Source organism: Diplotaxodon limnothrissa, linkage group LG8, assembly GCF_057381915.1.
Source record: "Diplotaxodon limnothrissa isolate DT_005_m linkage group LG8, D_limnothrissa_male_GT1.1, whole genome shotgun sequence".
Classification (NCBI taxonomy): domain Eukaryota; kingdom Metazoa; phylum Chordata; class Actinopteri; order Cichliformes; family Cichlidae; genus Diplotaxodon; species Diplotaxodon limnothrissa.
Window position 1 is genome coordinate 15362731 of NC_140603.1, and position 16633 is coordinate 15379363.

General features: G+C 47.0%; 2 protein-coding genes across 2 annotated transcripts in view; one reads left to right on the forward strand and one right to left on the reverse strand.

The window, feature by feature from the left end:
- Positions 1 to 16633, reverse strand: part of LOC146626563 (receptor-type tyrosine-protein phosphatase H-like) — a 447591-nt gene that overhangs the window by 88515 nt on the left and 342443 nt on the right. The window lies entirely within an intron of this gene.
- Positions 1299 to 16105, forward strand: prr12a (proline rich 12a). The gene is made up of 15 exons (XM_085361331.1): positions 1299 to 2417; positions 4283 to 4440; positions 4909 to 5070; positions 5352 to 10090; positions 10555 to 10782; positions 10934 to 11633; positions 11738 to 12264; positions 12399 to 12515; positions 12701 to 12834; positions 13051 to 13532; positions 13641 to 13760; positions 14233 to 14330; positions 15137 to 15268; positions 15589 to 15684; positions 15780 to 16105. Exons 1-15 carry the CDS (start codon positions 2335 to 2337, stop codon positions 15912 to 15914), a joined length of 7911 nt encoding a protein of 2636 aa, XP_085217457.1. The 5' UTR covers positions 1299 to 2334; the 3' UTR covers positions 15915 to 16105.

A 16633-nucleotide genomic window follows, 5' to 3' on the forward strand; every position in this document is an offset into this window, starting at 1 on the left:
TTAGTGTTTTTAATGCTACCCAAAGTAAAAAAAAACAAAACAGTTTTTTCTTTTAACTCATCTTGACAACATTTTTCACACGCACACATAATTTAAGAAATCTGACATCATACGCACTCAGCTGTTTCTTCGACAAACTATAACCCACAATGGCAACATATGGGAATTTTGAAAGTTATTTAGTAGTCATAGTCATAATGTAAGATTTTACAGACTCTCATCATAATAATTATTAAAACTAAGGAAAAATACAGGGAATAATAGGAATAGTTCCCCAGAGCAGCTTCTTAACCAAAATTATGCATTTGATTGATAGAAATCAGATATAGATATAAATCTTATTGGCCCACACAGTCCAAGAATAACTGATTATGATGCCTTTTCCCCCACTTCCCGCTGATTTCCCCCCAAAAATCAGCATCCCATCATTTGGTGTTACAGTTAATTTCACAGTGTCACAGGATACAGCTTTCAACATAACAGAATAGGTACCAGCATGATGTGTCCTCTTTGCATCTACAGATAAAAGAGGGCATGACAAAACATTGGTGATATTTGCCACCTGTGCTTTTAAGCGGTATTTACAGTATGTGGTTATATTTAACTTGGCCACTAGAGGGCAACAAACATCCATATTCACACAATAATGTGAATAATAACCTGCACAAATAGGCCTCCAGAGCGTGTGCATCATGGGCACACAAAGGGGTCCACATCTACATTCGGCAGTGATTCATTTAAAAGCCCGTTCACCTTTTGTGTAACTTCGCTAATACCTCATCTTGGTTGCATCTCGGTGGATGTGGGCAGCGTTTGGAGACAATGGCAAGTTATTATGATAATCAAGCCAATTAAAGTATCTCACGAAGCCGTGCTCAAGAGCGTGAACCTGTGTCTCAGCGCCACTGAACCCTCCTACTTTATAATGACTGTAGAATCCAGTGTGCCATCTGCTGGTGTAAAAGAATATGTGCATTGTGGGGTCTGGCAGACAGGTTCTCCAAATAATAAGATTAGCAAGAAAAAAAGAAAGATCTAAACAGATCTTGGCATGATAAAGATTATGGAAGGAAGACGGTACTTAGAGTTTAAATGATTAGAGACAATCTGCAGCTTAATTAAATTATTTCATGAAGCATCTCGTTGGAAGCAGGAAATGCCTCTGTACCTCAAAGTAGCTGGACATTTTGGATGCGAATGCGAATGTGTAAAGTAACTGATGGAGGCCCGTAAATCTGATAATTACAGGGATTTTTTTGTTGCACTCGAACGCGTCTAAGCAAATCGCAGCATTCGCGGCGAGCAGGTGACTATTTTGTGTAAATTGATACGTAAAGGTTCAGAAAGGTAACAAAAAAATCTAGAATTTGAGCAGGGCTAGTTGGCAAACTGAAAAGCGTGAATGGAGGTCACCGCAGACAGTGAGTGAGTCTCGGCGGAGACACAGAAAGGGGGAGAGGGAGGACGGACAAGCGGCCAGCCGCCTTCAAAAATGGCGTCTCCGGAGGAAAATGAGTAAAAAATATTAAAACGCGGCCTGCTTTCTTTACACTTCCTCGTTTGGGCTTTAAGGTTTTTCGTGCTCTGGTGGATTTTTTTCTCTCGTGAGCAACCTCGTCGTCGCTTTTACTTGTATGTACCAAAAGAGAAATATGGGGAGCGAGCATTTGGGGAAATAAAAGCAGCCCCGTTTTATTTTGATGCGTCGTTACTGACAGCTAGCATCTGCTGCTAGCTCAACAGCTCTGCTCCGAAAGGGGGGTGGGAACGATTTTGCATGCAAGGGAGGAAAAAAAGGGGGAAGAGGTTTTCAAATTGTGGATTTCTTTGCTCGTCTACTGGGGCTGATTGCTACCAACGTGGCTTGTCGATTGCAATCTTTTCTCGTGCTAGCAGCCTAGCCAAAACTAGCCGAAAGAAAAGGGGAGGAGAGACGGTGGAAAAAGGACGCATTCAAGTCAAATGTTTATCAGCATTTCGCCCATCGCCGGCCAAATCCGCGGCATCTTCATCATGACCGTGACTGGTTTCAGACTAAATCTGCATTCGTGGAAATGATAAATGTGAAAGGCGTAGGAATAGGAGAAAGACTGGCTTTTTTGGAGGTGGTTGGATTATAACCCCGTAGACCCCCCCTTTTTTTCATCCAGCTTTCTCCTCCTCCCCTCCATTTCTCTTTCAATATGCTGTTTTCCACTCCTGAGGACTTGCTTATGAAACCGGGGAAAATAGTCTGAAAACGAGAACGTGAGAGACTGGATTTTTTTTTCCGTAACCTGCCCTGCGACGTTCTCGTTGCTTTCATCCTCATCGCACACACTGTACACCACATAAATGGATAGAAATTACCCGGGAACAGGATTCGGTGATTTGGGCGCAGGAGCAGGATGGAGTTACGAGAGAACGGCAAAAGCAAGGTATGCATTGGATTCAGACAATGTGCATGCATTAGTGCTACTTTGCACGGTGTGACCCATGTAAACAAATTGTCGCCATTCACGTATAGCCCCATGCCTTGCTATTATGTGTAATGCATTGTCATCCAAACAGTTGCATAGTAATAATATTATAAACAGGAATGGATGAGTGTGTGTCGTGGGGGTGGGCGGGGTGGAGAAAGGAAAGGTAGGGGAAATGAACTGAATGTGATTGACAGACGTGGGTTTTTTAGGTAGACCTGGCAGGGTGGAGGAGGTAGTGGTGGTGGTGGTGATGGTGGTGGGGGGGAGGAGGAGGATGTCTGGAGTATCCATAGGAATTATTGTTCCCTGTGTGCAGGCCTGGACACAAACCCCCGATAGATGGATAGAAATTCATTGGATTGATAGGATCTGGGAAAGAGTGCAGACGCAGCAAAGCCATTCCAGCAGCACCCCCGAACAGACATCAACAAGATGAACTGATGCATATTAACGAGAGGATGCATTTAATTAAAGATTTCTTAAATAACCACATCTTAAAGAGGCGAAAAAATGGGGAAGGAAATTATTCACACAAGGCTAACGCAACAATCATAATTGAGGTTTTGGCTGTCTTTTTCGCCAAGCATGATCCAAATTGTGGGGTTTTTTGTTTTGTTTTGTTTTTTTAATTTTGGATGATTTGGGTTCATTTGCATAATAAATTGCCCCACATTCACTCTTGTGTCAAACATGCAGCTTGTCGTTTGCCTGAATAGTAAATTTCAATAAAATTAGGCCAAGGGTGAATGCATTTGGTGGTAGTAAAAATCGGCTGGACCCTGTAAGAATGCCTGTCTTTTTTAGCTTTGATTAGCCCTGAGAGCTAGCGCTCTGTTGCAGGGATGTGTATCGAGGCCTGTGCATGCAAACGTCATTGCCTCATGTATAGATGCACATGTGTGATATTTAAACCCAGATGTAGCAGCCGGATCACACTCGAAAGCCTTCGCGGTCCCTCGGGGAATAATATTTGATGAAACAAACCTAGCTAGTTGCTGATGTTTGCATGCAGCTTAGCATGCATTTGCGTCGGCTTGCACCATCCAGCTGTTAGCTCCATCATCATAATCAGTGCTTACAAGCATATTAATCAGTTGTCTTTGGTGCTCAGTAAGGAAACTGTATTTTTCACTCGGCGCACTTCCACGCGTTGATTACACATGCTTTATGTAAATGCAAGGCTGGCCTTGCAGTTTGGGCCTAGTATCTGCATTTCTACCATAGCTGCTGTGCTCTGCTAGGCGGTGCTAACAGCAGCACAAAATGTTAGCATGTCATCTGGTTAGCCAGGCAGCCACGCATTTCATCTCTCTTTTGTAAAGCACAGTACTGCCAGTGGAAGCTTTTAAGATTTAAGCAGGGAGTTGATTTAGATTGGGGAAATTACAAATTATGCAATGAGCGTGTCTTCTGATTTCATTATAATAATTGCAAATTAGCTGTTCTTTTATTTTTGCATAGCATGTATACAGCTGGTTTTAAACATTTGCATATGGTTTAATACATTTGGATGTAATGAACAATTCTGTAATCCAATGCTTATCAGAGATTTGCTTTACACCTGTAGATCACGTCCAAGAAGCGTGAAGATATTAAGGGTATGCCCCTAATGAGTAGGGCTGGATGTAACATCATTCATTAAATGAGCGACCTGCATATTAGATGTGTGTTTTTAAAAGGTAGACCCCAGATCAGGAAGTGTTTCCTCATGGGTCACGTTGTGAGAACAGATTATGTTTTCATAAATTCTCATATGAGTGAAATTACTGACAGTTCACAACCCCTCCTCACCCGTCCTCTCTACTCCCATGTCTTCCCAGTCTTGTATATGGGAGTTCCAGATCATCCCACCCAGAGTCTGAGCTCCTTCACCGGCAAGCTTACGCCACCCCTCACCCTCTGCAGGGCTATGCCACCAATCACCACCCAGGGAGCTCTGGCCAAGGCGGAGCTTGGGGAGCAGCTGGACGGAGTTTGGGTAAGATAAATGTCATACCTTCCATGTCACCACCATAAGGGGCCCTGGCAATGAATTATTGTGTCTGTCCATACAGGCCCTGGCAGATTATTGTCATTGAAAAATGTGCACATTATCGCTTGGATGAGTCAAACCCTTGGATGTTGAAGCTTGTGCTCATTCTCATACGTTTTTTTTTTTTTTTTTCCCAATGGCTTATGAGTTGTGTATTTTTTTAGATACAGCTGGAACTTCTACAGTTCCCTTTTATATTCTTTGCTTTACATCAGGTTTGCCAAATAAACCTCTTGAGAAGTTAAACCTAATTTTCTTACTTTACGTACATCTGAGCAACTGGCTTTTTTTTTTTTTTTTTTTGTTAAATTGATTGGTTGATTGATCATTTTTATTAATTAATTAATAAAAATTATCAATCTTGATCTTAATCAGTGAATAAATGTTTCATTGTTCTGCCTTTCTTTTCTAAAGGTTTGTCTGGGCTGTTTGATACTGGCCTCCACCACGCCAGCCCCTCTGCTCCCGATGCCTCTGTCATGAATCTGATCTCAGCCCTGGAGTCCCGGGGTCCCCAGCCTCCGCCCTCTGCCTCCTCCCTACTATCCCAGTTCCGCACGCCATCCTGGCAAACAGGTGGGGCTATGTTAGATCTTCCCTGATGTGCTGACATTCAAACAGGCCCCGCAGTCAATATGACATTTAAAAAAACGCCCAATGTTTGCCCATCATTATTATTCTGAGTGTGTGACTATGTGTGTTTTATCAAATATTTATTGTACTTGTCTATAGTTTTCCCTTTGACTTGATTAATTTTAAATCCTCTTTTTTGTTTTACTAATTAATTTATGTCAGATTTTGAAATGATAGCTTGAAGGTTACTGAGTAATTTTGCAATGTCTTCCTCTTCTTAACAGCGATGCACACGCCTGCTCCTCCTGAACTATTCATCTCGGGAGCCCTTCCTGGCTCTGGCTCTTTTCCCTCCTCCTCAGCTCTATCAGCCTATCAGCATCCGGCTTCCTTCTCCAGCCGTTCATTCCCTGGTGCCTCCCTTTCCCTCCAGGACACACCCACTTTCAGTCCAACATCCAATGGTCTGCTCTCCCCACATGACCCCCTAATACACATAAAAGCCCCATCTCAGTCAAGTCTGGGATTTGATAGACTCCTGTCCTCACAGGGTGCTGCTGCAGCTGCTTACAGGGGCAGTCAGGATCCCACAGGTGCCACATCAGCCCAAGCGTCCTCTGCCAGGCACCTGCAGTCACACCAGTTCAACTTGCTGTCGTCACAGCTACAGGATCAGTCCTCCCAGCTGTATAATCCGTCAGTCTTTCCCTCAGCCCAGCCCCAGCCTCAGTCTCAGTCCCAGTCTAACTCTGCTCAGGAGAGGGCCGTGCCTCGGCAGGACAGCGTTATCAAACACTACCAGCGCCCCACGCCAGCTCAGTCGCAGCTCTCGTCCTCTGCTGCCCACTCTCTTCAGCACTACCTCGGCTGTTCAGGGCCTGGGTACCAGCAGATCGCCACCCATCACAGGCATGCCGGACTTTCTTGCAGTCCGTTGGGAGACCAGAGCCCCTCATCTGACCACAAGCCCACCTCCCGCACTGAGCAGTATCGGTCAATTAATCAGCCTCCCTATTCCTCCTCTTCCTCCTCCTCCTCTTCCTCCTCAGCTGGGAAAGGTACCAAAAGCAGCTCAAGCAGTGGCTATTCTTCTGGCAGTTCTGCATCATCTTCCAGAACTCCTCACACTCCCCCTTCGGCTTCATCCACCTCCTCTTCCTCCTCTTCCTCTTCTGCCACCTCTGGGGCTCATCCTTCCAACTCGATTCCCACCTCCACTTCCAGTGCAGCCCCTTCCAGGCAACAGCCACCCCCTCAGCCAGCTCCGCCTCCTCCAGCCCCTCAGCAGCAGCCTCCTGCCACCTCTACATCAGCTCCCCAATCTCTTCCAAAATCCTGCCTCTCAGGCTATGGCTCTCCTGTCCCCCCAGTGAAGACCCCCACATCTGCTCTAACTGGTCAGACCCCACCGCAGCAACAAACACAGTCATATTCCCCTAATCAACCCCCCACATCTCACCTGGCTCAGTCCTACGGAGGCTTTAGTTCACCACAAGCTCAAGACTTGAGCTCAGGTACTGGAGGGAAAGGCTATGGAAGTCTGGGAGGACGAAGCCAGTCTTATTCCACTGATCTATATGGAACTGACTCTGCTTATGGATCACTTCCATCCTCTCTGGGTGGAGCTGGAAGCCCATCGCTAGGCTATGGAGCCCCAGGCCACTCACCTGCCCTTCTAAGGTCAAGTGGTTCGTCAGGCAGTGGAGCATCTGGGGGAGGAAGCAGCAGTGGCACAGGAAGTGGAAACTCTGGGTCAGGGGGAGGAGCAGGAAATGGTCTCACCAATGAGAGAGGTGGAGGAGGTAGTGGAGGTGCGTCTTACCATATCCCAGACTCCAGCCCCTCTCCATCAGGCAACTCTGGCATCATCCGTCCAGGGTTGCACTCACCAGTACCCAACTGCCCTACTCAATCTCCAGGAGGACCAGGCTCAAATAAATACATTTCCTCAGTTCTCTCCCCGACTTTCTTAGCCTCCCCACAAGGCTTCCCTGACACCAGAGGTCCCAGCTCCCAACCTCAGTCGTATCACTCCACCTCCTCCAAGACGAAGGCGGACACTTCTATGCTAGGCGTGGGTTCTCAGAGATCTCAAGAGGAAGTAGATGACGATGATGAGTTCTTGATCCAACATCTGTTGCAAGCCCAAGCGAGCCCTGCTCCTCAGGCTGCTCATCACCATCCTCAACAACAGCCCCAGCAGACATCTCAACAAACACAGCCTCAGCCCCAGTCAGTGCCCCCAACCACTGATTCAGGCAAAGGGATGAGCTATGACATGAGTAAGACTCCTGAGGAGAGGTACCACCCTCAGAGTGTCATACGTACCCACAGTGCCACAACCACTGCTGGAGTAGGAAATGCAGGTTCTGGAGGGTCCATCTCAGGGCTGGATAGCCAGCTGGAGATGTCACTGAAGAAACAACAGCAGCAACATCAACAACACCACCATCAACAGCAGCAGCAGCAAAGGAACGAGCGCTCCGTGGGAAGCAGCAGGAGCAGCGGTGGGAGAGGCAGCGCTGAACAAGTACACTCCCACCTCCATCACCATGATAACTTAGGCTCCGTAGTCCACTATGGCCGGGGCGACCCATACACTCAGCACTCCCTCGCTCCCCAGCACTCCTCACACACTCAACATGTGTCCTCACACTCGCAGATACCACCACACACCCAAATGGAGCTCCAGAAGAAGCCACAGGAGCGTGCAGAAATCCCTTATCCACGGAAAACACCTGAGATCCAACAGCAGCATTCCCAGTCTCAAGCTGCTGCGTCCCTGATGGACTCTCCCACCGATCAGTCTCGTCAGCCACCACATCTGCTCCAGTCGGTGTTGTCTCACACCACCCGCAACAAGATGGAGCCCCATCCACAGCACCACAAGATGGACTCTCATCGGCAACACCAACAGCATCACAAAATGGACTCCCATCCTCAGCACCAACAGCACCAGAAGATGGACTCCCACCAACATCAGCAGCACCACAAAATTGACTCTCATTCACAGCATCAGCAGCACCATAAAATGGACTCTCTCCCCCAGCAGCAGCAGCACTCTATTAGCCAACAACAAGCTGTAATGGATAATACTGGTGGGAGACTTGGTTCGAGTAAACACCAGCCTCAGTCTCAGTCCCAAGCCACCCAGCTCCAGCTTCAGCTGCAGTCCCAAGCTTTGGAGGTAGCAGCGGCTCACTACAACCACGGGCCCCCGCCACATCAGCACGAGCAGAGCCAGGTCAAACAAAGCTCTGTGGTCTCTTCCCTGGACATGCTGGAGCGCTCCCTCTCCCAAACCTCCAGCACAGACGTCGCAGTTGCAGAAGACAGACGTGGCGGACCGGGCAGCGCAGGAAGGAGCGGAGCGAGTGGCGAGCGCCACCGACAACAGCAGCAAGAGCAGCAGAGGCAGCATGCGCCCCACCATCAGCCTCCCCAAACCCACCACTCGCAGCAGCATTCAGCCTCTGAACTCCACTCCTTCCTTACGGAGCCTGACATCGGCTTATCGACCCCGTCTCACATGCATCACCTTTCCCAGCACCACGCGCAGCAGCAGCAGCATCCGTCCTCGCAACACCAACAAACCCACTCTCACCACCCACATACACAGCCCCACCCTCAGCAGCCTCCTCACCCTCATCATATACCCCCACCTTCTGCTTCGGCCCTCTCGCAGCCTCAGCCTGACCCACAGCAGCCGCTCTCAGCCCAGCTCACCCCTCAGCAGAGCCAGCTGGACCAGCAGCGCTCAGAACAGCACCAGTTTGACACGGTCAGCCCCGTGGAGAAAGCAGACCAGAATCAGCAAAGTAACCGCTTTGTACCCTTAACGTCTATCTGCTTCCCAGACTCCCTGCTTCAGGATGAAGACCGCTCCTTTTTTCCAGGAATGGAGGACATGTTTTGCGCAGAGGACTACAAGTCTAGCTGTGCTGGTGGTGCAGGACCAGGGCAGGAAGAGATGAATGAAAGCCACACCGGGCAAGAAGGAATGGATGCACTGAAAGCGGGACAGAGTGCAGGTGGAGCAGGGGGAAGCAGTGGCCCAAGTTATGACATAATGGGTCATCATGGTGGAGACCAGGGTTATGAACCTTACTGTCATGGCTTGGATGAACCTTCCAACAACACCATGACCCTGGATCTAGACTCCCTTAAAACACATGAGCTGCCTTCAACTGTCAACACTGAGCAGCTAGGTTTGATACAGTCACAGGCCCCAGCGATGGGTATGACCTCCAATACAGCTGGTCCCAACAATTCTGGAGCTAAAATGTCCTCAGGGCCTGGAGGAACTAACGCGGGACCTGGTTCTGGAGGTCTCCAGTCTCCCATTTTTTGCTCATCTCGTCCCAAGAAGCTCCTTAAGTCTAGCTCTTTCCACCTGTTAAAGGAGCGCAGGGACCCCAACACACTGCCTAAGAAAAGTTATGCTCAAGAGTACGAGTTTGAAGACGATGAGGATAAAGCCGACCAGCCAGCTGACATCCGGCTGAATAGCCGGAGACTCCCGGACTTGTTGCCGGATTTGGTGTCCAGCTGCAGAAAAGGAGGAGGAGGAAGTGGCTCTCTCAGCCCTTTAATGGGTGACATTGATTTCTACCACTCCTCTGGCTACTCGACTATGGGTTCACACACACTCCTGCCTCCAGAAGGACCCAAGAAGAGAGGCCGAAAGCCCACTAGGCCCAAAAGAGAGGGTCCTCCAAGGCCAAGAGGGAGACCCCGCATCCGTCCTATGCCTGAGCCGTACACTCCAAGAGGGATGATGGGGGAGATGGGTGGAATGACAGTAGGAGGGGGATTCAGCGTAGAGGGGCGAGGGAGGGGTAGGGGCCGTGGAAGCCGAGGCAGAGGAGGAAGAAGGGAGGATATGTATATAGAAATGAGCGGGAAGGAGCCGGATCAGATGCACCACCATCACCTCCATCAGCAGCAGCAGCCGCCACAGCAGCTCCATCACCAGCCACAGCAGCAGCAACAGCAGCAGCATGAGCCAATTCCACCTCTCAAGGTCAGTGGGATTCTGCCAGGAAAAGGCAGGTTTGACGCTGATAAAAGTACAAAGCAAACACTAGTTTTTTGGGGTTTTTTGTTTGTTTTGTTTTTTTATTGTGGTCTGATGGTGGTCACTGTAAAATCCCATATAAAAGAAGGGGTTCACATATAAGCCCTGACTTTAAATAACGCAGATTTACTGATGTGATAGCAGGGAGTGTTACCTGTGTGTGGATGCTTCTTATTGGAGTCGTGAGCCAGCTGAAGGTTGCTGTTTGTGTTTTGTTTTTTTGTTTTTTTCCCTCTCTGTCTCTGTTTCATTATTAGTCACTGTCCTCCATTTTTTTCCTAGTTATTATAACTGATTATTTCTTAAATTTAAAATTAATTTATCTTAGGTTTCTAGATTTTTGCCAACTACGCCTTTACATTCATGCAAAAATACAATTAATATGAGGTTTATTCTCTTTTTATTTTCAGATCAAGTTACCCATTGGTACTCTGTCCTCCTCTGATGCTTTGCTGAGGACAGATTCTCTGTCTGGCACGGACCCTGCTTTGTCAGACGGCTCAGTTGGCTCTGCTCCCTCACTTGGTTTAAGTCCCGGACCTCCCTGCAGCACTGAAAGCACCAGAAGTCAGGACAAGATCAAACAGAAAAGCCAGATGATGGGTGAAGGAGTGGATGACGAGGGGCTGGAGGAAAGGGTAACAGCTACAGGATTTCATTTTCGCTGTGTGAAGAAGAAAATGTTGAAAATTGCTCAGGCTGAATTTAAATGAAAATAATTTGACTTTGTGGCTCGATAGTTTTTGTATTTGATCTGAATTAGAGGTTCTTGTTTTGTCTTTCTTTTAGGGGGATGAGAAGGACTCTGAGTCCAAGGCTGGTTTTGTTGCTTCATTTCTGGATTTCCTGAAAACGGGAAAGAGACATCCAGGCTTGGACATCTCACCGGGAATGGAACCTGACAATGGTGAAACTTCACCCTGTAAATCAGGAGGACTACGCTCACTGTCTCCTGCACCACCTCCACCACCACCACCGCCCCCATTCGGGGATGGTGAAGGTAATGGAGGTCTGGCTTTGGGCAACTGCCCCAGCCCCAAGCGTTTAGAAGATGAGCTAAAGAGGAATCTGGAGACTTTGCCCTCTTTCTCCTCCGATGAGGAGGACTCAGTGGGAAAGAACCAGGACCTCCAGAAGAGCATCTCCTCAGCAATTTCTGCTTTGTATGACACTCCTCAGCTGACATCAAACATCCAGCCCCCGCTACCGCCTCCCCAGTCTCAAAATCAACCAAGTCAAGGCCCTCTTACACCCGCAATGCAGCCCCCGACGCTTAGCCCACAGCCTGCCATGCACACCCCCCACACCCAGCCCCAATCCAACGAACCAGATGTCCTTCAGCCAGAAGATGTAGACATGAATGAGAATAAGGAGGAAGAAGAGGAGGAGGAGGAAGAGAATGAAGAGGAGAGAAGCACCGGTGGCGATGAAGAGAGTGATATGACGGAGGAACCACAGCTGGAGACCCTGGGTGCACCAAAGCTTGATGGTAAGAGTGGGAGTTGCCTTTTAGAAATTTAGTTTAGAAATTCCTTTAATGTGTTTGTTAAAAGAATTAATGGTATTGAATTTCTTGTCCCTCCTTCCTTCCAGCTCCTCTCCCTGAGATTCCTCCAGAACCCACAACTCCTGAACCTCCCTCTGTTCCTCCATCTCCTGCTTCATCCTCGTCTCCTTCTCACTCTCCCCTCCCTCCTCTCTCGCTCCCCTCACCCCTGCCTCCAGCAGAAGAACAACAAGAGCAGGAGGACTCCCAGCCTCCGAGCCCTGTCGCTCCCACACCTCCTTCCCCCCCACCTGCACCTCCCACACTGGCTACTATCCCACAGCCTGCCACCCCTCCTCCTCCCCCTCCTCCTGCTTCAGCCCCTACTCCAGTTCCAGTCTCCCCTCCTCCTTCTGTAGCTCAGAAGGAGTCTCCCATGCCATCTCCCGAGTCCCCCGCCTCTCCAGAAGAGCCCCCAGCTCCTAAGATCACCTCGCTGCATCTTGCTCAAAAGCAAGAAGATGCTGCCATTGTTGGAGAGAGCGAGGAGGATGAGAGTGAGAGTGGAGGGGAGGGCATCTTTAGAGAAAGGGATGAGTTTGTGGTGCGTGTGGAGGACATTCGAACACTCAAGGTATTTATATGAATCTGTGAATTTTAAAAAAAAATTTATTTTTTTTTAACCTATATATTAATCTTTATGTGGCTACGAAGGCATCAGTAGAGTTTTAAATACAGTAAAATAACTGATTGTGTGTTTGGATACAGCTGGCCCTGCAGACTGGCCGTGAGCCTCCACCCATCTGGAGGGTGCAGAAAGCCCTGCTGCAGAAGTTCAGCCCAGAGATCAAAGATGGGCAGAGACAGTTCTGTGCCACAAGCAATGTGAGTTCACCCCACGCCCTCGCTAATGTACCTTCAAACAAGTCTGTTTATATGCTCTTTAGTGTTCTAGCCATAATATCATAAAATAATGCAGTGTATGATATACAGGCTTTACGCCTGTCTGTATTGTTATATCATCTTCAAATTTAATGGAACTAAAAATTGTTCTTCCTTTTCTGGCTCAGTATCTTGGATACTTTGGAGATGCTAAGAGGCGCTATCAGCGAATATATGTCAAGTTTCTGGAGAATGTCAACAAAAAGGACTATGTCAGAGTGTGCTCCAGGAGACCGTGGCGCAGAGCCACACCTGCTCTCAGGTAAGAATGTTCTTCATGCTGAAACCAATACCCATAAAGAATTTGAAACAAACTAGAGTAGATCAATGATGCGACTACCATCCAATCATTTCAGATATTAGGGAAATGCATCTACAGAAGCTGGTTGTTGATGATCGAATCATCACCGTTTTGAGAAAAAACCCCTCAATGTTATACTGTGTTGTACTAAATAAAATTGATTTCCTCATCCTACAGACGTCAGTCCCTCCCCAGAATGGCGTCCCCTCCTGCCACTCAGGTGCCATCAAGAGTAGTGGAGAAAGAGGAGAGAGTGGCTCCACCAGTCCAGCGTGAACAGAAAGAGAAAACAAGAACGGCGACCACAACAACCACGACGACGACAAAAGAACCACGAGAGAGGAAAGAGCTCTCAGCTGCTGTGACTAAAGCTGAGGAGAAGGAGAAAAACCGGGACACAGAGAAAGAGAGGGAAAAGGAGAAGCGGGTGCAGTCGCAGCAGGAGAAAGCGGAGAAACGTGCAGCGGAGCGAGGTAGGACGAAGGAAGACAGGAAAGTGGTGGAGAGGAAGGAGAAGGAAAAGGCCGAGCGACCACCCAAGTCCAAGCCAGCCAAGGTGAAGGCAGAGCCGCCGCCCAAGAAGAGGAAGAAGTGGCTGAAGGAAGTACCTTCATCATCTGACTCAGACTCATCGGACGAGGCAGCTAGCGAAAATGAAAGTGAGACCCTTCAATTCTTTCACTGTAGATGTGTTTGTTTTGGGGTTTTTCATATTTTAATTAGTGTGATGGTAGAAGACTCCGTTTAAAACTGGTTCTCACTCACAGTGCCAGTGAAAGGTGGAGTGAACAACCGTGCCATGAGGGAGATGTTCAGGAGTTACGTGGAGATGCTGGTGAGCACGGCCCTGGACCCTGACATGATCCAAGCTCTGGAGGACACAGACGGTGAGAACCGCGCACACATCCTTCTCAACATAATTACCAGTTTTATGTTAACTGGAAAATAAAGAAATAATTATCAGATGCAATTATTAAGTGAGAAAATCTCTGCTCTAACTGGGTTAGCCTGTCTGGTAGCTCACTTTTCTCTAGCTTAAATATCTGCATTGAAACAACTGGATGGAGGTATTTTCATAAGCAGAAAGTTTGGGCAGGTTGAGTAAACATCACCGTTTCTGTCAAGTATCAGCTGCCAGGTTTTAGGTCGAAGCCTCCGGCTGGACAAACAGCCCACACGTTATGAGTTTATGAGCAGTCCAGATAAACCAGTTGTGACAGGTTAGGGGGGGAAGCCCTGGGAGTGCATGAAGAACTGCAGCCAGGGAGAGCTGCTTTCAGTTTGCTGCTGGCATTAAAATGATTGGCAGCTACATGAATGATGACTAATGAAACGTCTTTTACATTGATTGGCCATCAGATGAGCTCTACCTCCCTCCGATGAGGAAGATTGACAGCATCCTTAGCGAACAGAAGAGGAGGTTGTTGAGGAGAGTCAGCATGAGCTCTCAACACCAGGTAATCTGTGAATGTGCTGCTTATTTTTCTGTCCCTCTGGCTCACATAATAGAAGGTAATAAAAGTATTTTACACTGCTCTGTTTTACCGCCTGTAAAATATGCTGATGTTTGTGTTGGAAGAAACCTATTTACACTTTACACAAAGTCAAAGTGTCTTAAAAGGTATTTCATTTTCTTCTGGATGGATCTTATATCATGTTAGTCACCTCTAGCTTACAATAATGCCATTTCTGCTTCCTGTGCTACTTTTGTTCACCCAAGACTCAGATTGCAGAAGGTTGCCACAACACACCAAAACATTAGTTTGTCATAATAAGAAGATTGGAATGAGGAAAAAACCTGTTTTTGTTTATGGAAATGAGAGGATGCAAATTTAATGACGGATGCCTTAAGGGTGACAAGGTGGTTAAAACTGGTGGATGGATCTCATGCTTGACTTGACATGAAGTTGTTTACTTGTTTGAGCTTAAAAAGCTGTTAAATCTGCATAAATTTTTTTTAAATATTTTTAACCAATTCATATCCAGATTTTTAATTATTATTGTATGGAGGATGTTTGAAAACCACTAGACTAACAGATAACTGACACTATTTTCTTAACTAATATTTTAGTTTAATTTTTATTTCAAAAGTATAGTATTTATTTTTGTATTAGTTGAATACAATGGTTTAGCCAACTGATAACCTTGGTAGACCCTGTAACAGGATGCCTGCAGGTAAATGAAATGATCCTTGAACTCGAGGACACTGGTGTTTTGTGTGTGACTGTTTTGTGGCTGTTCCTCATTGCCCCTCTCTCTACAGGAGGTCCTGCATGCTTACCCCCAGATAATTGTAGACCCCCTGGATTCAGGAGTGGTGAGGGTCCGGCTAAGCGGTGATGCTTACAACCGCAAGACCCTCAACAGAGTCAAGAAGACCCTGCCTAAACCACAGGTGTGCATTATTTTGTGTTTGCTAAGCGCTATGAATAGTTAGAAATCCCAGCGTACAGCAGTACATCTGTGCACAGTTCTGTGAAATTTTGTGTGACTGTAAATTTTGTCAATCACAAAAAAGCCTTGAACCACGGTAGTCACTGAAATCACTACACTGACAGAATTAATCATTACTGTGAAGGGTGGTAGGTGGACACAAACACCTGTTGCAAGTTTCCAAACCCAGAACAGCAACACTTAGTTTTACTTTACTTTTTTTTTCCCATAAATAATCTCACTAAAATTGACTCCAGCAATAATCCGAGTTCTTTTTAATAGGACCTTAAATTGTCAGCCGAGTCTTATCGGATCTACAGTCTCTACCACTCCCTGCATCATTATAAATACCACACCTTCTTACAGTGCAAGAAAGAGGTAAGAAACCATATTGTTTCTGCTCATTTTGAAGCTTCTACTTCCATGTGTTTGGTTTGGTTACAATTGTCTCTCCTTCCATCCCATTCTCCCAGACCAACACCATTGAGCAGGCAGCTGAGGACCCGGGCCAAGAGGAAGTGGTGCAGCAGTGCATGGCCAACCAGAACTGGCTGGACAGCCTCTTCAGCTCCTTCATCGAGCTGCTCACGCTCAGCACCAAAGCCTGATTCAGCCACATAAAGACACAGACAGTGAATTAAAGTAAGAGTATTTGAAAACAAAAAAGGAAAGAGATGGATCCTACTGTACAGCCCCCTCCCCCTCCCCTCTTCAAATCTCTAAGGCCCTTGATGAACACGAGAGGGTCTGTTGACGTGACCTCGGACACTGGCCTGTTTTTTTTTTTTTTTTGTTTTTTTTTAAAATTTGTTTGTTTTTGTTTTCTTGTTGTTGATCAATGATTAAAGAAATGTCTTACTTTGTGAGAAGGGGACCCCCACTCGTGGTCACGGGGCACCAAAGGGTCAGGAGGAAACTGATTGTTTTACGGGAAAAAAAAAAAAGGGAGAGAGGCAAGGTGGAAGGACAAAGAGGAGGATCGCCAAGTCAACGTGGGAGCCACTGACATCCTGTTAACTGTGTGTCATAAAGACAATAGCTCAAAGAGAAACTATTACCGCTTAGTTTTTACATAAATTATTTTTTGAAAAGACTAACATCAGCTGTTGGCTTTTGAAAAGATTAGAGGAGGGCGAGGATGCTTTTTAAAAACTGCGTGCGCCGCAAGCAGACTCACTCGTCGGCAGACAGAAACCTGAAATGTGTTAATAAACGCTCTCTCTCTATCGCTATCTCTCATTCTGTGCTATGTGAAGGGCAGCACCAGTCAGCTGTGTGATAATATATAAACACATTTTTATTATTTATATGAGGAGGTTTTTAACTT

Excerpts from the sequence above, each read along its gene's own strand:
- prr12a (XM_085361331.1), top strand. The coding sequence starts at position 2,335 with ATGGATAGAAATTACCCGGGAACAGGATTCGGTGATTTGGGCGCAGGA. Across the intron at positions 5,071-5,351 it reads CACGCCATCCTGGCAAACAG|CGATGCACACGCCTGCTCCT; the intron begins GTGGGGCTATGT and ends TCTTCTTAACAG. Across the intron at positions 15,685-15,779 it reads TCTTACAGTGCAAGAAAGAG|ACCAACACCATTGAGCAGGC; the intron begins GTAAGAAACCAT and ends CCATTCTCCCAG.